The 26650-nt window shown below is 41.9% G+C and overlaps 1 protein-coding gene across 1 annotated transcript in view; it reads left to right on the forward strand.

Moving 5' to 3' along the window:
• The window catches only part of LOC127689836 (protocadherin Fat 3-like), a 252583-nt gene that overhangs the window by 96802 nt on the left and 129131 nt on the right, over positions 1–26650 (forward strand). Inside the window, exon 2 of the mRNA XM_052189406.1 lies at positions 23039–26344. Coding sequence (XP_052045366.1) covers positions 23053–26344 — 3292 coding nt within the window. The 5' untranslated portion in view covers positions 23039–23052. The remainder of the gene's footprint in view (positions 1–23038; positions 26345–26650) is intronic.

Consider the following 26650-nt stretch of genomic DNA (forward strand, 5'->3'; position numbering starts at 1 on the left):
GCTGATCCCCAGTCACTGAAGCGGAGCCCTTAGACTATTGGTCTTCTGGTGACTGGGTTTTGAGCATAGAGTTGGAGGAAGCTGTTTAGCCTGAGAATATTTTCACCAGTGAAACAGAGCAGCTATTAGACCACTTGAATTTTTTTATTTTATTTTATTTTTTTAATTTTCTGCATTCTTTGTTTACATTTCAAATGATTTCCCCTTTCCCGGTCCCCCCCCCCATAAGTCCCATGAGCCCTCTTCCCTCTGCCCATTCCCCAATCAACCCCCTCCCACTTCTCTGTCCTGGTAATCCCCCTACATTGATGCATTAAGACTTTCCAGTATCAGGGCCTACTCCTTCCTTCTTCTTGGGATTCATTTGATATGTGAGTTATGTCTTTTGTATTCAGAGCTTGTGGCTAATATCCGCTTATCAGTGATTGCATTCCATGTGTGTTCTTTTGTGAATGAGTGGCCTCACTTAGGATATTTTCCAGTTCTAGCCATTTGCCTAAGAATTTCATGAATTTATTGTTTTTAATAGCCGAGTAGTTTTCCATTGTGTAAATATACCACATTTTCTGTATCCATTCCTCTATTGAGAGACATCTGGGTTCTTTCCAGCTTCTAGCTATTATAAATAGGGCTGCTATGAACATAGTGGAACATGTGTCCTTATTTCATGCCAGAGAATACTCTGGGTATATGCCCAGGAGTGGTATAGCAGAGGCCTCTGGAAGTGTCATGCCCAGCTTTCTGAGGAACAGTCAGACTGATTTCCAGAGTGGTTGTACCATCTTGCAATCCCACACGCAGTGGAGGAGTGTACCACTTTCTTTACATCCTTGCCAACACCTGCTGTCTCTTGAGTTTTTAATTTTAGCCATTCTGACTGAGGTGAAATCTCAGGGTTGTTTTGATTTGCATTTCCCTAATGACTAATGATGTTGAACATATCTTAAGGTGCTTCTCAGCCATTTGAAATTCTTCAGGTGAAAATTCTTTTTTAATCTCTGTATCCCATTTTTAATAGGGCTCTCTGGAGTCTAATTTCTTGAGTTCTTTGTATGTATTGGATATTAACCCTCTGTCAGATGTAGGGTTGGACTTTTAAAATTGTATTCATATCACTTCAGAGTGTGCGTCTTTTCAAGATAACTGGAGGACTTGTGGGCTGTTTCAGAGAGAGAGAGAGAGAGAGAGAGAGAGAGAGAGAGAGAGAGAGAGAGAGAGAATGTGACATGTGACAATAACACATGTCATCATGGTATAGTTAGACAATAGAATCATCATATTGACGTAAATGAGGCAAAGGAGGCTGTGCAAAAACTGCACAGAGATGGTGCCAACATCAGCAAACCTTCCTTTCAAGCGTGAAAGCTGAGTTTTATGATACTTGTTCATTTGTTTTGTTAGTTCTGACTGTGTGACCCAGTCTGGACATAAACTCATGATTCTCCTGTGTCAGCAATTTTAGTGCTGGAATTTCAGGTGTGTAACATCAGAACAGCTCACTTAATACCTTGAGATCCCTAAAATGACCTGCATCTCTGTGGAAGGAAGGAAGAAAGGACTTAAAGTATGCAGGTATCCCAAAAGTTCTATGTAATAGCGGGGAGCACAGCCCAAGCTCTGCCCAGTCCTGAGTCCTGTATCTGTCTGAGGTGGATGACTAAACACACATATGGTGCACATCATATTGAGATAAAACTCTTTCAGAATACATTGCCCAAGATGAATCAAGTTGCAGTAACATTTACTAAGGGGCAGTGTATTCCCTTGGGTATTGATGCACCCACCCCCTGTCTTGAACCGTGGCAGAGCTTGGCTTGACTGTGTTCTCCTGAGCTGTGTTTGAAACTTCATCTCCAAATTTGCATGTGGGCCATTGGGGGACAGCATGAGATGCTGTGCAGCCCGAAGGCAGGGCTCCTGAGTGGGATTAGTGACTGTGAAAGAGTCCAGAGCCCCTTACTCTTGTTTTATGCTCTCCCTTCCGCAAGTTCACCATGGTCCAACAAGTCCCTGTCTGAGCCAGTTTGTCATGTGGATTATCTAGTCGGCAGCATCCTTCTACACTGACGATCTGAGCCTCAGTTTCTCCATCTGTGCAAAGAGAAGTACATAACTCCTCTCTTATCCACAGAGAAAATCTTTTAGAAGTTAGTGCCTGAACCTGCTAACAGTGCTAGGACCAATATATCTTGTTTTTCCTAATTCAGTATTCACACACATGATGGACCTTAATTTATAAGTGAGACAGAGTAAAATAAACAGGGACAGGGAGTGTAACAGAACAGCCAAGAGAACAGTCTGGGACAATGTGGCTGATGTTGTGTGATAGTCATCCCAAGCCTCTCAACTGGGCATTTCTGATGGCCTTTAACCTTCAGTTACTGTTACTACAGGTAACTATAAATTGAACCCTATTTAAACAGTGGCTGTGGAAAAGCTAGGAAAAATTGAAAATTAACCTGAATAATCTGAAAAACTTTGCAGTTGGCAGATATTATAAAATGTGTTAGCCATATAAATGGAATCAGTTTTTGGATCTCTTTTTGATGTCACGTTTCCTCTACAGCCAACAAAATTTTTGTGTGGCATCACGGTGCCCTGGAGCGCGTGGCATTACAATTATATTTTAAGGAGTGTAACATAAAAAAGTAAATTTGAATGACATATTCTGGATGGCAAAGGGGAGGGTGATGAGCAGAGTTTCGGAGGGCAAAGGTTATATCGTGTCCTGGAGGACAGCTGCCAGAAGGATTAGCACATAAAGGGCAGTAGACAGAGGTTTGCTGAGGATCACAGCTAACCAGAACACTCCAAGGTTACCTGTGATCCGGAGAGCTGGGGCTAATGATCCCGTTAGAAGTTCTGGTTTTTTGATTACATCTGAAACTGATAAAGTCAAAACGCTTGAATCAAAGATGGGATGTCAGAAAGTCTCCCCACCTCTCTTCATTGTGGAGCTAGTGGACTGTGAACACACAGAAAGGAACATCTATCTGGCCTCTGTCTACATTGCGATCTTCTTGTTCCAAAGACCTAGGTCATCCCATTTGCCTCCAAAACCTCCACACTGGAGGATGTGGAGGAAATTGATCTTAACAGGCACCAACGCTGGCTGTCAGCAGGATGCATTTTTAAGGGTTGTTTGCACCTTGTCCCTTAAAGACCCTGCCAGAGGAGCCCTGAGGAGTCAAGGGGTTTCTGGGAGAAGACTCTGCTATTGACTCTCTGGCTTAAGTTCAGCTTCTGAATGCTGGGGCCAACTTAAATTCTTCCTGCTGTGCTCCTGTTGCCAGGCACCTATCTCCCTTTGTTCCTCAGCTGAGACTGTGCACACAGGGTAAGGGTTGCCAGCTCTTTTGTGAGGCCTGTGAGCTTCAGACAAGGAGTCCTTAACGGGCTGGGGAGAAAAGACCTATGAATGACAAAGAAAACAAAGCCCTCTAAAGGGAAGCAGAAACCCTCTCCCTTCTGGCTTGTTAGCTTTTGCTGAGCCTTTGGGGTCCTTACCTATCAGTGAGTCCAAAACTAGACTGCTTCTGCAGTGATAAATGTTGGGGAGGAAAGAAGCTGGCTGGTTGGGTGATAAATAGGGAGCCTTTAGCTGTGCTTAATAAACTGCAACTTCATTTGAATGTATTTTTCTCTATTACCAGAAATCAAGCAAGCTCTTAAAGCCAAACGTTAAAATGACTTTGTGCTTCCCATGTCTGCAATTGAATGTTGGGAATCCTTCACATGAGAAAAGTCACAGGCACTTCCAAAGCACTTAAAGCACAGTAGGAAGAAGAATAAGGAACACGGAAAGCAGAACTGTCAGCTGGCGTGCTGCTGCCATTGCTTGGCCTGGGGTCCTAATACTTGAGGGTCTAAGGCATGAAGTTCAAGGCCAGACTGGGCTTCCTGGTGAGTTTGAGGCTAGCATATATATGGCTATATAACAAAACTCTTTCTCATAAAACCTAAAGGGTCCAGGAACTGAATTATCTTCAAGGGGATCACACAGACCCTTAGACATCCAAAGGTGAGAAGCTGGCATACTGACCAAAACTCTGTTTCTGAAATGGGGCAAGTCTTCATGTATACTGAAACATGCCAAGAATTCTTACATGCTGAAACATGCATTTCTAGATTTCATGACTGCAGAATTTGGTGTCACCAAAGAAGCTGCAATCTCACTCTCTTCTCTCTGTCTTTGATTCTCTTTATCTGTCTCTATCTGTGTCTCTGTCTCTGTATATCTCTGTGTCTCTGTCTCTGTGTCTCTGTCTTTTTGTGTGTCTATGTCTCTGTCTCTGTCTCTGTGTCTCTTTGTCTCTCTCTGTGTGTCTCGGTCTCTCTGTGTCTCTGTCCGTCTGTCTGTCTGTCCATCTGCCCGCCCGCCTGCCTGTGTCTCTGTGTGTGTGTGTGTGTGTGTGTGTGTGTGTGTGTGTGTCTGTCTGTCCGTCTTTGATTATCTTTCAGGGCCATCAGGAATCTCGCAGAGAAATCTTGACTCAATTGCTTTCTGCTCTTCAACTCTGAGCAAGGTATTTTGCCCTTCTTGCCTTCCTTGGAAATACAGTCAGAGATTGTTTGTGGTTTATGTTTCAGTGTTCTCAGATACAAGGTTGCTTGTTACAGATGTAAATCAGAGTCCTGATGGTACCTGCTGGTATTTCCAGGTCCTACAATCCTGGAGCAAAGCAACAAACAAACAAACAAAACAATAACAAGACAAAACCACTACCACTACCACCACCACCAACAACAAAAACAAGAGCAACAAAAACCAAAAGAAACCCCTAGCTCTTGTTAGGTTCTTTCTAGCCACATGTCATCTCCCACATTTGGATATGCTGGAATTTTTTTGTACTCATTTTTTTTCATGAATACATGCAGCGTAAAGTGGTATGGGAATTGGGATTTGCCTCTGTGGATGATATATTTCATATGTTAATCCTGATACCTCTTTCTCCAAGCCCTACTTTCCAGTCCCAGATCTGGTGAGACAGGTAAGGATGAAGAAAATCGTATTTGAACATTTTTCCCAGTGTCAAAACTATATGGGAGAAGGAAGCTATGTATGCTGTTGTATAGATGACCACAGGCTCTCAGCTATAGTAGATGGACATCGAAGGCTTCCCCCTGCACCTCCCTGCTAAATAACCATCTAGACAGAAAGCCAGGGAAGATAACTCTTGAAATTGTGGCAAAAATTCTAAAGTATAGCTCTCCACAATCAATGCTTGGGGTGAGGTGGTAGGCAGGGAAGAACTCAGTTTTGTTTGAGGGGATTCTAGCCAGGAGTTTAAAACCATGTCCCAGAGAGTACATGGGCAGCACAGAGAGTACATGGGCAGCACAGAGAGTACATGGGCAGCACAGAGAGCACATGGGCAGCACAGAGAGTACATGGGCAGCACAGAGAGCACATGGGCAGCACAGAGAGCACATGGGCAGCACAGAGAGTACATGGGCAGCACAGAGAGCACATGGGCAGCACAGAGAGTACATGGGCAGCACAGAGAGCACATGGGCAGCACAGAGAGTACATGGGCAGCACAGAGAGTACATGGGCAGCACAGAGAGCACATGGGCAGCACAGAGAGTACATGGGCAGCACAGAGAGCACATGGGCAGCACAGAGAGTACATGGGCAGCGCAGAGAGCACATGGGCAGCACAGAGAGTACATGGGCAGTGCAGAGAGTACATGGGCAGCACAGAGAGTACATGGGCAGCACAGAGAGCACATGGGCAGCACAGAGAGTACATGGGCAGTGCAGAGAGTACATGGGCAGCACAGAGAGTACATGGGCAGCACAGAGAGTACATGGGCAGCGCAGAGAGTACGTGGGCAGCACAGAGAGTACGTGGGCAGTGCAGAGAGTACATGGGCAGCACAGAGAGTACGTGGGCATCACAGAGAGTACATGGACAGCGCAGAGAGTACATGGGCAGCACAGAGAGTACATGGGCATCACAGAGAGTACATGGGAAGCACAGAGAGTACATGGGCAACACAGAGAGTACATGGGCAGCACAGAGAGTACATGGGCAGTACAGAGAGTACATGGGCAGCACAGAGAGTACATGGGCAGCACAGAGAGTACATGGGCAGCACAGAGAGTACGTGGGTATCACAGAGAGTACATGGGCAGCACAGAGAGTACATGGGAAGCACAGAGAGTACATGGGCAGCACAGAGAGTACATGGGAAGCACAGAGAGTACATGGGCAGCACAGAGAGTACATGGACAGCGCAGAGAGTACATGGGCAGTGCAGAGAGTACATGGGCAGCACAGAGAGTACATGGGCAGCACAGAGAGTACATGGACAGCACAGAGAGTACATGGGCATCACAGAGAGTACATGGGCAGCACAGAGAGTACACGGGCAGTACAGAGAGTACATGGGCAGCACAGAGAGTACATGGGCAGTGCAGAGAGTACATGGGCAGCACCAGTTAGGCTTCTTTTCTCCTCCCCCTCGTCTTCCTCCTCCACCTTTTTTGTGGGGTGGGAGTAGGAAGGTCATAAGGGTCCAGAGATGGAACTGTGAGAGGTGGGAAGTATCTCTGATCGGCATTCATGATGTGAAATTCCCCAATAATCAATAAAGATGTTACATAGAGAAAGAGAGTCAACAGGACAATTCACACTTCCATGCTTCACCCCAGTTGACAATGTGGCTTGATTTATGATAAACTCTAAGGCAGGCTACTGGGTAAGGGGCAAAGGTAGGCAATAGAACCCTAAATATAGCATGTATATTTATTCATTTTGATGTTGCTATCATGTCTCACAAAGATGTAGACTGTTTACTATTGACAATATTAACTTCGAATATCGGATAAACGCAGGAAATGTTAAGGAATGTGAAATATTTTATTGAGTTTCCATTGACTTCAATTCATAAATTATAGTAATGGAGCAATGAAAAGGATTTCTTGCCAGATACACTGAATATAACACTGTGTGTACATGTATGTGCTTATGTGTGTTCCTGTGTGTATGTGTGTGTCTATGTGTGCAGCTCGTACGGTTATAGTTATAAACTTTAAAATATTATCATTGAATGTTGTGCACAACTCTGGAAATGTTACCATATTTACTTCTAAAATTAAATGCTTTATTGTGTTTAATAAAACACATACTAGGAACTATTGTTTGGGATAAGGTTTTAGCTTGTCTTTGAGATGTGAGAGAGATCTCACAAATTCTACATTGCCTCATTCCTGCAGGAGTGCTGCTATCCGAGGCTGAACGGATAGCAGAATGCAGTTTGCATGAAGGGTGTTTTCTTCTCTTGTCCTTCTACATAAGAATTCCATCCAAACCACTTTCAGATATTAAAGTCCTTTCTTTGATCTGAATAAATATTTTCTCTTCGGGCAGGTCATATTGTAGTTTGTTTAACAGAATAAAGGCTGTGGGCAAGAAGTGGCCATAGCTCCCCAGGGCAGGTGAGCACTGTTATTTCAGCCATAAAGTTCCCCCTTATTAAAATGTCTGTCAACAGGGCTTTAGAAGCAGCTGACCTTCTAACAAAGCGGGCTGTAAAACCAAAGCCTTGTTCCTATTCTTCATCAGGGACCAAAAATTCCCCAGTTCCCTTGCTTTAGACTCAGTGAGTGGCCAACACCGGAGAGACTGAAAACAGTGAGATACTGAGTGGGAAGCTGGCTATTACAATACAGAGCTTCCATCCTATTTATGAGAAACTCTTACATCCCTAACGCAACCTTTCTGTCCCAGTGGCTGCCAGGACATTACAACGGTGAATGTGTCAGGAAGCTTCCAAAACTGCCTCCGAGATAAACTCTGCACCTAATCAGATGCAAATGCTGCCCATCTTGTGCTTCGCCTTCTCTGGTTTAGCTGATCCAGGTCACCAATTCTTTATTGGACAGACCCCACCCTTGCTCTCACTTGGAGGCTTATGTCCTTTCCATCAGTCATCAGGATGGTCTTTGCCCATGTGAGCACTTCAGATAGGAGTTTAGTGCTGTGCCAAGAGGCTAGGCAAAGAAGGAAGACATACCATGCTGGAAGCACAGCTTTAATAGGCACGAAGAAACACACTGTGGGCCAAGAGCGCAAACTCTCCAACCTCAGTCTCACCACTTGCACAGAATGTGCTTCACAAGCTACTGTGACAACAACGGGAAACAATGCATGTAGCAATAGATGATTGCCATTCCGACTTTTCATGGGCTGTTGGTAAACAGTACGCAGGCTTTCCTTGCTGACAGGCTGTTGTCGCTATGTTCTGTTCACTCTGTAGAGCTATTTGTGTTCTCTGCAGTTTTCTTCCTTCAAGTGTCCACAAGTTCATTCCCAGGTGTTTAGTGTGAAAGATATAATTGTTTTATGTAATTAATAGTTCCCAAGGGATGCATAAAACATAGGTATCATACTTATGTAATACAGAAACAACATAGTGCTGAAAAGCAATGGAACAGAAGGTTACATACATACATACATACATACATACATACATACATACATACATTAAAAGATCTCCATGGAGGAATGTGATTGGTGGCTCTCTGAAAGCCACTCAGTTGTCTAGCAATGTGTCCCTGTAGTTTCTGGGTTTTGGCACCCTTGGTCTGACGGACACCTGTCCTCTTAGTTTTCCTTTTCTCTTGTTGGAATTGCATTCTCATGATTGGGTAGCTTGTATAGTTTATATGGCCCATAATTGTGGTGGCCGAGAAGTCCAAAGACACAATGCCTGTCTGGCATGTTGTGTTGTTGACACAGGACAGAGTGTGAAGGTGTGTGAGTGTGAGTCAGCAACATGAACCAGCTTCTGTGAGAACTAACTCACTCCAGAGAGACTCACCTTCATCCATTCAGGACGGTGGGGCTAACCTGCCTACCTACTTGTCAGGCCTTACCTACCAACACTGCCATTTTCTAACAAGAACATCAAAAAGCCCATTGAAAAACAAGCAGCTCTATTTGTAAAGCAACCGATATTTATTGTAAAAAAAAAAATGACTGATGTGTGTTTTATATCCTCATCAAGTCAAGATAGTCATGTTATTTATGCATTAATTGAAATATCTGATTACCTAAGATCATTCAGAGTTTAGAAGAGAATCAAGTTCAAGGAAACTGACTCCCCTCAGTCTATGATAGCAGAAAGGTGCATCTGAGTTGGTGTGGACATCTCTGCAATCCATGAGTTTGCCTTTGCTTTTCCTGTTTTCTGGAAAGATGAAGCTCTAAATCCTGGCATCTAGATCTTCTACATTCTGTTCTTGAAACATCAAAAACTAGTAGGAGACCTCTAGAAATGCCTTTTACGTTCTAATCTTATTAAGATGATTACCAATCCTACTTCTGCCTAACAAGCACCTTCTATCCTCCACTGCTGGGGATTGAACCAAGGGCCTCGTACATCTGGGACAACTTCTCCGCTGCAGAGCTTTGTCCCCATCTCGAGATGGAATCTTACTCAGTTGGGCAGGCTGATCTTGAACTCACTTCTGAAATTGAGACAGATCTTGAACTTGGATGATTTTTGACCAGCCTCCTGAGCAGCTGGGATGCAGACAGGTATCTCTAAGCCTGGCTGCATAAGTGTCCCTCAAGTTCCATGTACCTTCTCTCCACTCAGGCAGGTGCAAGGCATCTTTAGAGGCTTAGATGTTGGGTTGTTCCATACTTGAGATTCAAAGAGCTAAAAATCTTCCCAAAGTGCTTCAGTAATTGTGCCTTCCCTGACATTGACACCAAATACAAAGAAGGTTCCATCCTGTTCATAGCTACCTAGATTTTAAGTGTCAAGAGAATTGAGGAGGGCATGTATTGATTGCCAGTCAAGGCAGCTGGCCAGTATTCCAGTACTTGTTCAATAGTTTTTCTATTGGAAGAAAGAAAGGGAAAGAGGGAATAGTATTTTGAAGAGAGTAGTGCCATTGTAGTTAGTAAATCATTAAATTATTAGTAATTTTAATATAATCAAAAGCGTAGCAAATTATGCCTTATAGTTTTTTAAGAATCCATTATATTTCTGTCATCACAGGGTGAAAATAATGCTTAAATTTTCATTATGTATAGTTTAATTTTACTTCTCTTTAGGGGAATTACAGAGAACATGATCTATAAAGGAATGATTCCTGCAATACAGCATGCAGATGTTTCCATTCTTATAGAGTTCATAATTCTACTCATGGCAGCATGTGGAAATTCCACCTTGAGGAAAAAGACATCTGCCTCAATTCCTGACAGACCTTGAAACAGCCTCTGGACAGCACCATGAAGCCTGCTCTGAGCTCTCTTCTTCTGTCAGCAGAGAGCTGACTCAGATAAGATTCATCCACAATTAAATTAGACTTTCCTGAGGGATGTCAGGCTGGAGGGGATGCCACCTGTCCTCATCACAGATTGCACCTGGGGAAATTCTTATCCAGAAGGGACATGCATTATCACAATCGCAATGAACTCCCCATATATTAGACACCATCAGCATCGTCTAGTATGCTCAGCAGTGAGATCACCCCTACACCTGTCTGTCATTAGAGTATGTAGAGTTTCACAACTTACACCCTTCTTCATGAGAGTTTTATTTTCTGTTGACTTACTTGGAACCTAACTATTCATTTTTGTTTAAAGGCAGCAGGGCCAGAGAATCATGGCGTGTCTCCCTCCTCACACTCACGTGTACCGAATGCGTCCACAACAGCTCAAATTATTTCAAATTGAAGGCTCTACTCTTTGGCTTTTCATTTACGTTAACTGGTTTATTGTGCCTTTTCTTTTCTAAGTTAAGTCAGTTTGATGATGGACAGAAGATATTATATTACAGTTATTGTAAGTTTCCATGGGGTTCTGTAATTCTTGAAATTACATATTCTGTAATAACTGCTCACTCCTACCCTCTTCCAAAAGAAAAATAAGGTTTTGCTTACAAGTTCAGATGTTCTGGGTGGTGTAAGTTTATAAGCTGTACGCAAAATGGTTAAAGATGACGCCACCCTGAAGAATAATTCGTATATGTGTTTGCAAATAAAGATAATAAAATATAAGTAGTAGATAAAACACAAAACATCAAAATGGTCATATTATCCCCTTTTGAGCATAGAGTTTGGTAGTGTTGAGTCAGTATATGTAGACTGACTTTTGTAAATAAAACTAATGATCTTAGGAAGAAAATAAAGGGGCTTTGTGTCAAACAGATATCAGCATCTAAAATGGAATATGAAAGAAAAATTGTTTTAATAAAAAGAGTCATTTTAAATTCTCTCCTTAAATCAAAGCCTCAGGTTGATTGAGGAGTATGGTTACATATTCTAGATGGCTTTCATGTCATAAAATTACACAAGTGATTGTTGGGTTTGCTTCGTGATTACTTAGCAAGAGATCAGTATTAGAGATGGCTGAGAACAGAAGTGAAGTTTTGTCCTATTTTTAAAAAATCTACAATGAAATAACCAAAAAACTATTTCATAGTGAAACCAGACAATTTAATTATCAGATAATGTTTCTTGAGGGTTTCTGAGAGACATGCAGACTCTTATGAAGCCCTTAAGGAGATTGTAAACCACGTGGGTTTTATCTGGTCAATAAGCATGCTCTTTCAACTCTGAGAAAATCACTTTGAAATGCCATATCGTTATAACCTCTTATTTTTGGTCTGGGATTTGTTCATCCACACAGACATCCCTTGGGGTATGCTGTACAGAATCATCTCAGCTCATACCCCACCATTTTACATTTGAAGCCCAGACACTGCTCTGCACTGCCCATGACTCTTTTTCTTTCTGTCTCTGATGCTAGACACACCACTATTAGGTCATTTTCTCACAAAGCAATGGTTTCAAGTGATGCCGAAAGCTAAAGAGCACCTTGGGTTATATTATTTATTATTATTTACCAGTTTGCATACTTCTTGAATGACCAGTATTTATTCTTGTAGACTGCATACATGTGAGTCAAAAGATATTTGCTCAAATATATGCTCAATGACATTTAAGTAACTTCTTACTAGTCTTGCATTTTGTAATGTGAATCACCAAAGGGTGACATTATTGTCCAAGGGATGCTGAGAGATGATCTTTCTCTTTGATGTGGAATGTGGCAGTTCTGTGAAGCAAACAGTAGTGTATGTAGCCTTGTGGGTTCTTGAAGCTCAGGACCTTGAAGTGTTTGGTACACAGACTTTTCTCTTTCTAAATTTATATCATTTACTCGTGTCTCCTAGGATTTGCTAATAGCACACAGACATTGAAAAGCAAGCTTCTGAGCTTATATTTGTAATGTCTGAGTGACATTTGCTCAAAGTGGTCAAATCACTAGGGCTCCTTTCTGGAGTGGGGGGGTGGGGAGAGGAAACCAGAGACCTGTTAAACAAAATAGAAATCTTTTCTAAGGGAACATTCAGATCTGCACCTCTTGGGAGATGAGTTTGGTAAAAGGTTAAACAAACCTCCTCTCACTCTTGTGGGAGCTTAAAATAAATTTCATCTCCATTCGTGTCAGCCTTCCTGTACAGCTGTCCCTAAACATCTGCTGTGGATTCGCCCCCTCGCAGTTTACATATGCTTGTGTAAACTATTTATTTGTAATACATAATTAACAGTAAAATGTATACTTGTGTTTTTAACTACATATACTCAGGGGTGGACTCAGAAAAAAACTCTTTAACTATGTCAAATGAGTCTATGAGGTGTAAAGCTTGCCAGAGCAAAAAAAAAGAAAATCCCACTTCCTTTTCAGCAGCTGTTGATCATAAGGGTTGTTTTCATGTGTTTAGGTTATTGTAGCTTTGGGTAGAATTGTGGAGTTGTGCATGGTCCTCCATCCTAGACAAAGCTTGACAGTCCCTGGCCTGTGAACTAAACTGCAGAATTAAATCAGCCTCCAGGGCAATGGAGAAGTGTGACTGCCCAGATACTTGGAGACTACAGTGTTCATAGACATGCAGAGAAAATTAAGCAAACCTCTTGAGACACAACCTTGTGATGACCTGGAAAGATCAATCTTCCAAGGTCTTGATTTTGTTGGCAGAATAAATGCTTCTGTAAAGATCGAGATCCAACTGAGGTTGGGCAAAGACTGCAGATCGCTAGTTGTTGGGAGCAAACAGGGATTCTAGCTGTCAGCGTGAGTGATGGTCTTGCCACATGTGAATGCTTTGTGGAGAAATGAGGTCAAATGGTGCTACCAGCAGCAGCAGGAGGTTCTTTATTCTCTGCTGTGAGCAGGGAGCTCAGAACCCATCAGGTTAACTTACTAGTGATGGCAAGCTTCTCATCAGCAACGAAAGGTAGCCCCATTCAAATCGCCACACTCCCAGAACTGACCGTCTTCACGAAACCTCTCCGTGATGGCAGAAACACTCTTTATCAAGGAAAATGTGGTTTCTCCATGGCTCAAGCTATCCTTCTTATTTCATGGCACCAGTTCCTCTTACCACATGTTTCTGGAGTCAGTCTTTCTGGCATGGTATGATAATGCTCAGCTTTGGGGACTACCCCACAAGGCTCCACGATGTCATCTGTGCCCTACTTCCTCCCCCTTCCTCCCCACCTCCACCCCACCCCACCCCACCCCCGACCAACAACAACAGATTTACAAGTATCACCCAATTCTTACTGAAAGTAAGTTTCTCGGGAGAAATTTGTTCTTAAATTAAGAATAACTGGTCTTTTTTTTTCTGAACATTATGAGACAATAGAAATGTATTGAGCACTTAGCTACTGTTGTTATCAGGGCCTACGAGACCTGTGATATCACATAGGCAACAGCAGGACATATATACCTGTTGCCCAGGCAACAGCTACCATATTCCCAACATCCATTGGGCTCACCTTTACCTGAGACTACATCACCATCTGAGTATATATAAGAGAAGCAGCCCCCCCTTCCCCTCTCCTCTTTCCACCGCCACCTTTGCCCTTTCCCTTCTCAATAAGTCTCTCATGGAACTGTTTGGCCTGGTGTGGTCTTTCTGGAACTGCTGCTGCTGCCCTCCAACCCCAACACTTACCATGGGTGGAAAGTGTTCAGTTTGGGTGAAAGTGACAGCCCTTAGGGATTGACTCTTTGTATAATTTATAGTGAAGTTGGACAACACTAACAGCTTAATAAAAATTGTTCAGAATGATAGTAAGTACTACAAAGAAAATACTTGGAGGCCATGCAGTAGAGGCCATAGCTAGTCCTGAGAGTCAGGGAATCTTGTCTGTGATTTCAGGTACCTGCTTTTTCATGGTGGAAAATTGGGAAAAGGAAGAGAAGTAAACTCAGAAAGATGTGAAAGAAACCAGCAAAACCAGAAAATGTTTGAAATAGTTCCCAAGACTAGGGACAGAGTTCCTGCAACCATCTCAGCTACATAGACAGCTTTGAACTTTGTTGTTCTGGAAGCTTCCAAAAGGCCTTGAGAGGAGGCCAGCTGACCCGATAGTTGAGATGTGCTTAGGGTTAGGCATGTGGCTGACTGGGAATAGCAGGAATGATTTGGAGGATTTAGGCAGATACACAGGCTAGTGGGAGCGCTGGAGATGCTGGCTGTTCCTGTCCTGTGCCTGGTGCCACAACATTCTCCTTCTTGTTCTGCCTGAAGTTTGATCTGCTCCACCCTGAGGGCCTGGCTTTGAACTTATGTTCTGCTTTCATTTTCTTTATAAATTGCTACATTAAAATACTTTTCCATACCTGGCTTTTATTTTCAAAAATTATACCAGAAGTGGGATCAGAAGAAAAACAAGATATTCTTGGGTAATTGAAGTTTTGTTGTTGTTGGTGGTGATGATGATGATGATGATGATGATGATTGAAACACAATGCTAAATCACTCACTTGGTTCTTGAGCACTGAGGATTATTCCCAACAATAGCAGAACCCATCAGTCACCAGGAGTTTTGAGGTAGAGGATGGACAAGGACCCAAGTCTACATTCAGCCCTTTGCTGAGGCATATTTGTCATCAATGACAAGATGAGACCATTCTGACATACCTGCATAATCAGCAGATTTCTAGGTGGTGTTTCTATGTCCACATACAAGCTGGTTTAAACCCTGGGAACATTTCTTTGTGTATATCTCTAATTAATCCCCCTTTCTTCTGGTTGTTGAGATCAACTTGACCACAGTGCACTCATCTTTCTGTGTGAGAAGCTGTTTGATCATCTCTTCCCATGTCTCATTTCACAGTCTCTTCCCTTGAAACAGTCTTCTCGGTGTCCTGATACAGTATTTCTTAGTTTGTCCCTATCCACCCCTTCTCAACCCTTACAAGAAAACATAAAACATGGCGTTATGTTGTAGTAACTCTTGTATCATTGGATTAATTTAGCAATGACTTCCTGTTATTTATCTACACAGGAGAGGAGACCCATGTTCTGCATTAAACATTTGGCTAAATGGACAGGTGTATTCAAGCAAGGCTACTTGAATCTGTCATCTCTCTCCTCTGTCCAGGAGGAGACCTAGTCCATGTGTAACTTTTGAAAGTTTCAAAATCGAGTTCCTATCAGCAAATCCTCTACAACTTTAGGCTACCAGTCAGCTATTACATCTCTGATGATAGTTCTTCTGGAAAGGGACACTCAACACCCCCCTTTCTCCCCTTGTGCCTGATAAACACATGCGCCTATCTCCTTTCTTCCAGCTTCTCAGGACTTCCTTTCTTCATAGGGAAGAAAGCCCTGCTGAGAAGTTCTTACAAGGGTGTGGCACTTGGGATGGGTTTTTTAAAGCAATGTTGACTTTATGAAGAGCAGCACTGACAGAAAGGAATAGCAACGTCCACCGTGTCAGAATCTGTCACACGGATTCAGCTGCCTTTGCTCCAACAACTACTGAAATTAATACTGTTTAAAAGATAGTTGTTCTATGACAACACATTGTAGAACTCTTCTCTATTAGTTATCACAAAGTAAACAGTGGCATTTTATAAGTGTTTGTCTTAAATTTGAGTCTAAGAGAATGCTATTATGTTTACCCTTTGCTTTCTGTGTGAGAGGCTGCTGGAGGGAAACTGAAAGTGGTTTGTTTTTGGTTTTCTGTTTGTTTGTTTGTTTGTTTGTTTTTTGTTTTTTCCTAAACCATTTTTTCAGATAGCCAAGCACAGGAACAAATGATATTCTCTCTATCCATGTTTTTCTCTATGATGAATTTCTTTCTCCAGAAGGAGAAATCATTTCTAAAAGCCTTGAACAGCATGCTAATCTCTCCTTCTGATAGCCCCTGGTTGAATTACCCCTGAATTAGAAGAATTTACTGATGAAATGTTACTTGACATTACCCAGTAGTGTATGGAAACATTTCCCACAACTGGAGAGAACATAAAGGAGGATAATCACAAACCAGGCCTGTGTGGCCATTTTCTTCTGAACAATTCTTGCTTAATACTGACTGGTTTTATCTAATAGGTTACTCTGAGGCAAGAAAATATTTTACAATAATGGCAGCAAGTAAGAATTTACATTAGTACTAAGAAAACGATAAAGTCTTTGGCTAGTTGGCAAAATCCACTGCAGGCTTTGGGATTTCTGCCTTCATGTTGTACAGTGTAACAAGTGATGGAGCCCAGTGAATCAAATATTCTAGTTACTTAGCACAGCTCCCAGGTGGGCACCGAGAGAGCCAGATGGAGAAAGGAGAAAACTAGTAATTTGTTTAACATCTCAACGTAATTGAGCATAATTTTGACTTGACTTTTGGCTGAGTAAAAATAGATAATATAAGTTTTAAATATATCTGGACTATTCACCAAGTTGCTTCTTCTATGTCATCTGGAAGAATAGTGTATTCTGTGCTTGCTACTTGTTTGTGGGATTACAGCAAGAAAATCATCAGAACCATGGAGCTAACATGGTGGGATGTGGGGGAATGAGTATTGGGGCAGTTTCTTGGGACATAATGCTGAAGTTAGTGAAGACAGAACTTGAGAACTCATTCCAGTATAGAAACCTGCAGAATAAGATCTTTGGCCTTCTGTGCTACCCAGAGCTCTCCATCCACCACTGCTCCCCCAGCTGTGCTCCACAACACTCTATGCTGAACACACTGCAGGTATGTGAGTGTGTGTGTAAGAGAGAGAGAGAGAGACAGACAGACAGACAGACAGAGACACAGACACACACACACACACACACACACACACACACAGAGAGAGAGAGAGAGAGAGAGAGAGAGAGAGAGAGAGAGAGAGAGAGAGAAGATCAGGGCTTCAGGGTCATAGAAAGAGGGGTAAAATAGCAGCCCTATTTATAATAGCCAGAAGCTGGAAAGAACCCAGGTATCCCTCAACAGAGGAATGGATACAAAAAATGTGGTATATACAATGGAGTACTATTCAGCCATTAGAAACAATGAATTCATGAAATTCTTAGGCAAATGGATGGAGCTGGAGAACATCATACTAAATAAGGTAACCCAGTCTCAAAAGATCAATCATGGTATGCACTCACTAATAAGTGGATATTAACTTGGAATACTGGAATATGCAAAACATAATCCACACATCAAACGAGGTACAAGAAAAACGGAGGAGTGGCCCCTAGTTCTGGAAAGACCCAGTGTAGCAGTATAAGACAAAATCAGAACAGGGAAGTGGGAATGGATGGGTGGGAGAACAGAGGGAGGGAAGGGGACTTATGTGACTTTTGGGGAGTGGGGAACCAGAAAAGGGGAAATCATTTGAAATGTAAATAAAAAATATATCGAATAAAATTAAAAAAAAACTATAGTGTTGAGCTAGTTCACTTTAAGACACTTTTGGCTGTAATGTTTATTGACTTTAAGAGGCTTTATTTCAATAATATCATATGATCTGTGATTGCAATGTCACATTAATGATTTGTGATTCAAATAACTACTATCATATCCAGTATTCACTCTAGGTGCTGTGTTTTTTGCTGATATATGCCCGCACCTGCACACACACACACACATGCATGCACTCATGTGTGCATATATAACCATTTTTTTTCCTTTTTAGGCAGTCTTTAGCATGAGGCAGAACATACAGCTTTATTCCCCCATGTGTCATGCAGGAAATGTGTAACTGATTTCAGGAACAAGGACCCAGAGTTCAAAGCAGTGCTAAGCAACCAAGAAACATTGCCCAGGCTACTGAAGAGACAGGGCTCAGCAGGATTCCTGGACCTTATGACCACAAAGGGAGATCTCACTTGAATTCCTTCGAAATTAAGAACCAGGGCTAAGAGGAGCTCCCTAAGACAGCTGTCCTGTCCTGAGTTTGAAAGTTTTATCACATGCATGGAGGGATGCAGGGCCGAGCTGTGGTAAGCCTGTGACTGATAACACCCAGACAGGACTCTTATGTGATGCTGACCTTACCACGGATGAGAACCTGGGGTTGGTGAATGGTAGTTTTTACCTGAGGGCTGCCCCTCACTGCTAAGGGCAAACCATTGCTGTCCACTATTTTCCTGTTTTATGTTATTGCTTCTGAACATCTTCGAAATTATAAAGTCAGTTAGTATTTACAAAATTTTATGTTGTTTGTTTATTCATTGAGATAGGCTCTTGCTCTACAGCCTAAACTGGGCCTAAGCTCTCTATGTAGCTCAGACCAGCCTCCAAACAACATCTTGTTCTCAACCTTCATGTTTAGGAAGATGTGTCCAACACTATACTCACCTACTGCTAAACATTGAGAGTAGCCGTAGGGTGTGTTATAAACTCTGTTTTGTAGAATGAGAAAAATGAGACAACACTCATAAAATTGACTAAGCTTTCTCTGATCATTGGGCTGTGGTCACTACTATTTATAGACTTGGACAAGGGATGAGACATCCATTCCTTTGGCTTGAGTGTGCCTTCTGCTATTGGAGAAGAAAGGAGTAGGAAGAAGAAATGAAGGGGGTCATGGATCCCCTCAGTGACTCAGGAGTTCTGTTCTTTAACATTGCCCTTAGTGAATAATGGCTGGTTAAACTCATAGACTTACTCTATGAGAAGATGAATACATCATAGTTTCAAATTAATAGAAGAAACCAAAGCACTGTTAGGTTAAATAAACTGTTCATGTTTGCTCATCTAATGACAAAACTCAGTTTAAAACCCAGGTCATGTGTCAAAGTGTATTTTCTGTAAGTTAAGGAGCCTTTTGTTGGTGATAGCTTTGCCACAGTGAATGTCTTGTTGGTGACTGGTCAGGTTGGGACAGGTAGATTTCCCATGGGCATCTCTGTAGGGGAAGATGCTGCTTGAGTCGACTTTGCTGTATGTTCCACAGTTTTGTACAATGTACATTTTGAATTCTATCTGGAAAACAGACACTTTCAACATATAACTCAGGAAAAGAGAGGGCTTCAGTAGAATATTTCTTCATGTTACTTGTTACAGCTTAGAAGCAACCTAAAGAAGAGAGTTTTAGAGTGCAAACAGCAATATGACCAGGTTATAAGCTCATCCCTGAATATTCCCTTGGTCAAGGCTGTCCAGTCAGCACTGTACCTGCCCCAAGGTCTCTAGTATTTATTTATCCCCTCTAAAGACAGATCTGCATGCTCCACCAGAGGCCTACACTGAGATCCATGTCCGCAGTGAAAAGGCTGTCTGGGAGGCATGCCAGCACTCCCTCTGAAAGACGAATGTCTCCAAGATTGATAGCTCAGTGATCTCTTTAGAGATTGTATAAAAATATTGATTATGTTGCTAAGTTGTAGAAAATGGGCTCTGGGGTTCAGAAATAGCTTCTTTCTTTAAAATAATCCAGAAGCAGTAGAATAAATCAATGCACAGGGCATCGAAGATATCATAACTATCATTGCTTCACAAACAGCTTTGGATTCCATTTGGAAAGGCCAAAACCTTTCTGAAAGAAATAGAAACTGTTATCTTGGCATGCTAAAACAGAAGCTAGGGTTTTCTTGCAGTGTTTACATTGCAGTTGTACCAAATTCCTAACTTCTAACACTCTTGTCTTCCTCAAACCTTCAAGGAAGACTGCCAGATGCATTTGTGCCAGTTGTAGCTTTTGTTTCTTTCTTCAAAACCACATATAAAAATGTCATATGATATCTCGTGGGCTTGACAGCTGAAGCTGACAACAGTACTCTTGCTTAGTGGGGTTTCTTTTGTTTTGTTTTGTTTTGTTTTGTTTTGTTGTTACATTAAGACCACTCATTCTCATTCACAAGAGAAGAAAAGCAGCAGTGAACTTATCAAAAGAACAGCTCAGTTTGGGAAAGCATCAATTTTGATTAGTTAGTTTGAACAGTCAGTTTCACATCTTGACAGCATTCTTTGCTTTGAAGGATTCATAAACAGCCTTGTACAGGTGACCAACCCTGGTATATACAGGGGACCACTCACAAGGAACTCTCTGCTGCAGGGAAAGACTGTACCAGAGGAGTAACCAGGGTAGTCATAGTGAGGTTGAAGACAGCACCTGCACTGGTCCTAATCGTCTTCAGAGAATGACAAGAAGGTCCACCAATGTACACAGAATATCATTAAAGCTTCTGCAGACTTCATTGTGTGATTGCTAGAGACAAGGCTACCATATTCAGAGTTTAGTCGTGTGTACAACACAGAATACAAGCCAAGATACCTCTGAAATGCCCAGAAGCCAAACAGTGTGCTTCTTGAAACTTACTGACTAGGCTTGCTGACTGCTACTAGCCCCCCTCCCCCGGCCTTATTCCTGACTCTCTGAGTAAGGGCACTGCTATTGTTTAAGTTCTTAGTCTATGAGACATTTCCTGATGACAATCAGAGAAACTGCATGTAAAATTAAAAACAACTATTTTTTATAAAAGGTTATACTCTCTTTCTGCTTTTCACTGTTGTGGTCTGTGTTGCCTAGGATACTGAGATCTCTGTACTGAACTTGGTCTCAGCTATTCAGTATTTTCTAGACAGTTCAGCTAGATACAGGAGCAATGCACCAGTATCCCAACAGGAACTCAGTCTACACAGACCCAGAGTTTGACCTTATCGTAACCAAGCTGAAATGAAGTGGGAAATCCTAGTGTTCTGGGAAAAAAAGCTGAGTTCAAACTCATTTGCTGCCACTAGAAAAGGAAGTTTCATGGTCTTACCTAAAAAAAAAAAAAAAAAAAAAAAAAAAAAAAAAAAAGAAAGAAAGAAAGAAAAAAAAGAAAAAAGAAGAAATAAAAGAAAAAAGCTATAATAATAATATGTGCTTTGCCACCTTTGAATTTAAAAATACTTTATATGCTGCAAAAATCATCTATAATGCTTTAAAATGTTAAACTTTAGTTGGGCTTTTAGTTTATCATAATACCAATAATACCAAACCAGAAAGCAGATAAAAAATTAGAGATGCTGGATGGGTCTATGCATTTTCATCAATACTCTTTACTGACTAGTTCAGAAGAAGTAAATCACATCATCTGTGTAGCAAGTTGATGGCTTACAGATGGCTTAGCAACAATGAAGGTGCAGTTGAGGAGCACACATACTAGATACATGAAGAAAGCCAAGGATCAGAGGGTCTGCTAGGCAACATCTACCTGGCAACACTGAGTAGGACAGAGGCTCAACTAAATAGGCGAACTTATTTAGCTGTACATTTCCTAGTATGTGATCAGGTAAAATGGTACCTATTGTTCAGTATTGAATTCAGAACAGTGGGAGACTAGAGAGAATGCTCAATGGTTAAGAGCATTTGCTGTTCTTCCAGAGGGACCTGTATCACACAGCTCACAAGTCTATTCAACTACAGTTTCAAAGAATTAGCCATCTCTGGCTTCCAAGGTCACCTGTGCTCCTGCGCACATACCCACATGCAGACACACATACCTGAACATAATGAAAAATAATAAACATAAGTGATTTTAAAAAGGTAACATAGTGAGATCATCTTGCACCTTGCATCTTGCATCCACATCTCTATTTTAGCAGATCCTGTAGGAGATTGTCAGGGACTTGATGGTGCCACTTGAAATAATAGCTCATTCTTAGAGACTCTGAAAATACAAGCATTAACATAACCTGGTTTGGCTGCTCCTTACAAATGGGGTCTTCCCACCAGTATTTGACATATTTTGCTGTTAAAAAGAGGAAAATATTTTTGTCTTTTAGTCTGGATGGTAAAAAAACAATAGAGACTGATAAAATTTGGTATTCACTGATGAAAGTAGCTGGAGGTCTTTTGTGATTCCTTACATACTTTTGGGAAAGTACTGTTTCCCTCCTGTGATGTGTCATGACGGAGGATTGTTGTTTACATGATGCTGTGGAGCCTTGACAGACTGTCACCTGTGCTTCACCAGACTGAACCTTATTCCTTCTCTTGACATAAACTATCCACTCATTTTGATCAGTTTTAAAGTAAAGAGAAGAGAAAACAGTAACACCTCTAAGCAGATCTTTATAAGATTATAATTGTATAAAAGAAATTAAGTAACCATTGGGGAGCCACATTCAATGAAAGGTAGGAAGTGAAATGATCTTTACACACTCCACAGTAGTAGCCATTTTAAAGCTAAAGATGTAACTGTCTCATTCAATATTTGAATAGAAGACTCTCAAATGCATACTGGACCCCTCGTCTTACCTTAGCATATATTTATGCATCTGAAAGCATACATCTCTTGCCATCATTTTACTTACCATAACATAGTTTTAACAATTTACTCTAAATTATTTAATTTTCTATTGATAGTCTCTTAGTGTCTTTAGAGTTTTTCTTTTGAAATTTGGAGCTGTGTTGTAATGAATATATTTAAGAAACTTTCTCATATATTTGTGTAAAAGGCTACTGTAGGTTAAAGTTAAGTGCATTTCAGTTTTCCAATTACACATTTCTAAGTTGACTTCTAACATATAATAAATTTGGTGCCCCAAACCAATCCAGAGAGTAGTGGTAAAGTGTCACTTAAGTAAGTTCAATCAAGATAAGGTTAAATTCTAATGACTCTGACTTCTTTACTGTCTAGTAGCAGTGAATGTTATAAATTTTGTCTTGATACCTTAGTGAAAAGATTTTCTATAGTACAGCCTTCGGAACACAGTATTTTCATAGCAGTTCTTTTTTGGGTTTCTTTCCCTCACTTTCTTCTGAATTAATCTCTATCTTTTCTCTTTGTTTCCTTCCAGGACGGACATGTGATATGATGAGTGTGACTATGGGACACTATATGGGCACAAGGCCACCTTCTTGCATCATTCTCCTGCTCCTGAAGCTATTTGCCACTGTCTCCCAGGGGCTGCCAGGGACAGGGCCCCTGGGCTTCCACTTCACACATGCCACCTATAATGCTACAGTGTATGAGAACTCCGCCGCGCGGACCTATGTCAACAGCCAGAGCAGAATGGGCATCACCTTAGTAGACCTGTCCTGGGAAATCAAGTACAGAATAGTGTCTGGTGATGAGGAAGGATTTTTCAAAGCTGAGGAGGTCATCATTGCAGATTTCTGCTTTCTCAGGATAAGAACTAAAGGTGGCAATTCTGCCATATTGAACAGGGAAATCCAAGACAATTATTTATTAATCATCAAAGGTTCAGTCAGAGGAGAAGACTTGGAAGCATGGACCAAAGTGAACATCCAGGTTTTAGACATGAATGACTTGAGGCCTCTGTTTTCACCCACCACCTACTCTGTTACCATCGCCGAAAGCACACCACTCAGGACTAGCGTTGCCCAGGTGACGGCTACAGATGCAGACATCGGTTCCAATGGAGAATTCTACTACTACTTCAAAAGCAAGGTTGATCTTTTTTCAGTTCACCCCACAAGTGGTGTCATCTCTTTAAGTGGACGATTAAATTATGATGAGAAGAACAGATACGATCTAGAAATCTTAGCGGTGGACCGAGGGATGAAACTCTATGGCAACAATGGAGTGAGCAGTACCGCCAAGCTCTATGTGCACATTGAGCGCATAAATGAGCATGCTCCAGTTATCCATGTGGTCACTCACACCCCTTTCTCATTGGACAAGGAACCAACATATGCAGTAGTGACAGTTGATGACCTGGATGAAGGGGCCAATGGAGAGATCGAATCTGTTTCCATTGTGGACGGAGATCCTTTAGAGCAGTTCTTCCTGGCTAAAGAAGGAAAGTGGATGAATGAGTATAAAGTCAAGGAGAGAAGGCAGGTGGACTGGGAAAGCTTCTCCTATGGTTATAACCTCACTATTCAAGCAAAAGACAAGGGGTCGCCTCAGAAGTTTTCAGAATTAAAGACAGTCCACATTGCCAACCCCAGGAGAGACAGCATACCAATCAGGTTTGAAAAAGATGTCTATGAAGTCAGTATAAGTGAGTTTTCTCCTCCTGGTGTCATGGTGGCCATAGTCAAGGTAAACCCTGAGCCACTGGATGTGGAATACAAGCTATTGCCTGGTAAGGATACAGAGTACTTCAAAATTAATCCTCGATCAGGTCTGATTGTCACAGCACAGCCCTTGAATACAGTGAAGAAGGAAGTTTATAAGTTGGAAGTGTCAGACAAGGAAGGAGATGCAAAGGCACAAGTCAACATTGGGATTGAAGATGCCAATGACCACACCCCAGAATTCCAGGAGACACTGTATGAGACTTTTGTGAATGAGAGTGTTCCTGTTGGTACAAATGTTCTGACCGTGTCTGCCTCCGATAAGGACAAAGGGGAAAATGGCTACATCACCTACAGCATCGCCAGCCTGAACCTTTTACCATTTGCCATTAATCAGTTCACAGGTGTGATCAGCACAACCGAAGAGTTAGATTTTGAATCCTCCCCAGAGACATACAGATTCATTGTAAGAGCCTCTGACTGGGGCTCCCCATACCGCCATGAAAGCGAAGTGAATGTGACCATTAGGGTAGGAAATGTCAATGACAACAGCCCTCTCTTTGAAAAAGTGGCTTGCCAGGGAGTTATTTCATACGACTTCCCTGTTGGGGGTCATATCACAGCCATCTCTGCTATTGATATTGACGAACTTGAACTTGTAAAGTACAAAATCATTTCTGGAAATGAACTTGGGTTTTTCTATTTAAACCCAGACTCTGGTGTTTTGCAGCTTAAGAAGTCACTGATGAATTCTGGCATTAAAAATGGCAATTTTGCCCTCAGAATCACAGCGACTGATGGGGAAAACTTTGCAGACCCCATGGCCATTAACATCTCAGTCCTCCATGGGAAAGTGTCTTCAAAGAGCTTCAGTTGCAGAGAAACTCGTGTGGCTCAGAAATTGGCAGAGAAACTACTCATTAAAGCAAAAGCTAATGGGAAACTGAATCTAGAAGATGGATTTCTTGACTTTTATTCAATTAACAGGCAAGGACCACATTTTGACAAGTCCTTTCCCTCTGATGTGGCTGTAAAGGAGGACATGCCGGTTGGAACTAACATCCTGAAGATTAAAGCGTATGATGCTGACTCTGGCTTCAATGGGAAGGTGTTATTTACAATATCGGATGGAAATACAGACAGCTGCTTTAATATTGATATGGAGACTGGACAACTTAAAGTCCTCATGCCCTTGGACAGAGAACATACTGACCTTTATGTCCTCAACATAACCATCTATGACCTTGGAAAGCCACAGAAGTCTTCATGGCGATTGCTGACTGTCAACGTGGAAGATGCTAATGACAATAACCCAGTGTTTCTTCAGGACAGCTACTCAGTCAGCATTCTTGAAAGTTCAAGTATTGGCACAGAGATTATTCAAGTGGAAGCAAGAGACAAAGACCTGGGTTCTAATGGTGAGGTAATATACTCAGTCTTGACGGACACACACCAGTTTGTCATCAACAGCTCCACTGGGATTGTTTACATAGCTGATCAATTGGACAGAGAATCCAAAGCCAACTATTCTTTGAAAATAGAAGCCAGGGACAAAGCAGAAAGTGGCCAGCAGTTGTTTTCTGTTGTTACCCTGAAGATCTTTCTGGATGATGTCAATGACTGCTCTCCAACTTTTATCCCCAGTAGCTACAGCGTGAAGGTCCTGGAAGATCTTCCTGTTGGTACAGTCATTGCTTGGCTCGAGACTCAGGATCCTGACCTTGGATTGGGGGGTCAAGTACGTTACTCATTGGTCAATGATTATAATGGGAGATTTGAAATAGACAAAGCAAGTGGTGCCATCCGCTTGAGCAAAGAGCTAGACTATGAGAAGCAGCAATTCTACAACCTAACAGTCAGGGCCAAAGACAAAGGGCGGCCTGTCTCTCTTTCATCGGTTTCCTTTGTTGAGGTGGAGGTGGTAGATGTTAATGAAAACCTTCATACACCCTATTTCCCAGACTTTGCTATGGTTGGATCTGTAAAAGAAAACTCTCGGATTGGAACAAGCGTGCTGCAGGTGACTGCCCATGATGAGGATTCTGGCAGGGATGGAGAGATCCAGTACTCCATCAGAGATGGCAGTGGTCTTGGGAGATTCAACATAGATGATGAGAGTGGTAAGTTTAATCTTTTGTGCTGGGTGTGTTCTCTTACCTCTGCTACTTAGCAGCTTTGGAGAAGGTGTGAACCAGGGCATGGGAGCAGATGGGGAAGTCGCCATTTGAGGAGAAATGACACAGAGGAAGAGCCCTGTATTAGAATGGCTTGGTTTCTAAGTAGATCAGTTTACACAGTGACAGTCACAGTGCCCAGTGAGTCTCCTATCTGTGTTGTGTTGTTTTTCCTTGCTCAGCATGTCTGTTAGGACGTTATCTTCTGAGAAGCAACATCATTGTTGCCCCTGGTGATTGTATTTCTGACCC

Source organism: Apodemus sylvaticus, chromosome 7 (assembly GCF_947179515.1).
Source record: "Apodemus sylvaticus chromosome 7, mApoSyl1.1, whole genome shotgun sequence".
In the NCBI taxonomy this organism is placed as follows: domain Eukaryota; kingdom Metazoa; phylum Chordata; class Mammalia; order Rodentia; family Muridae; genus Apodemus; species Apodemus sylvaticus.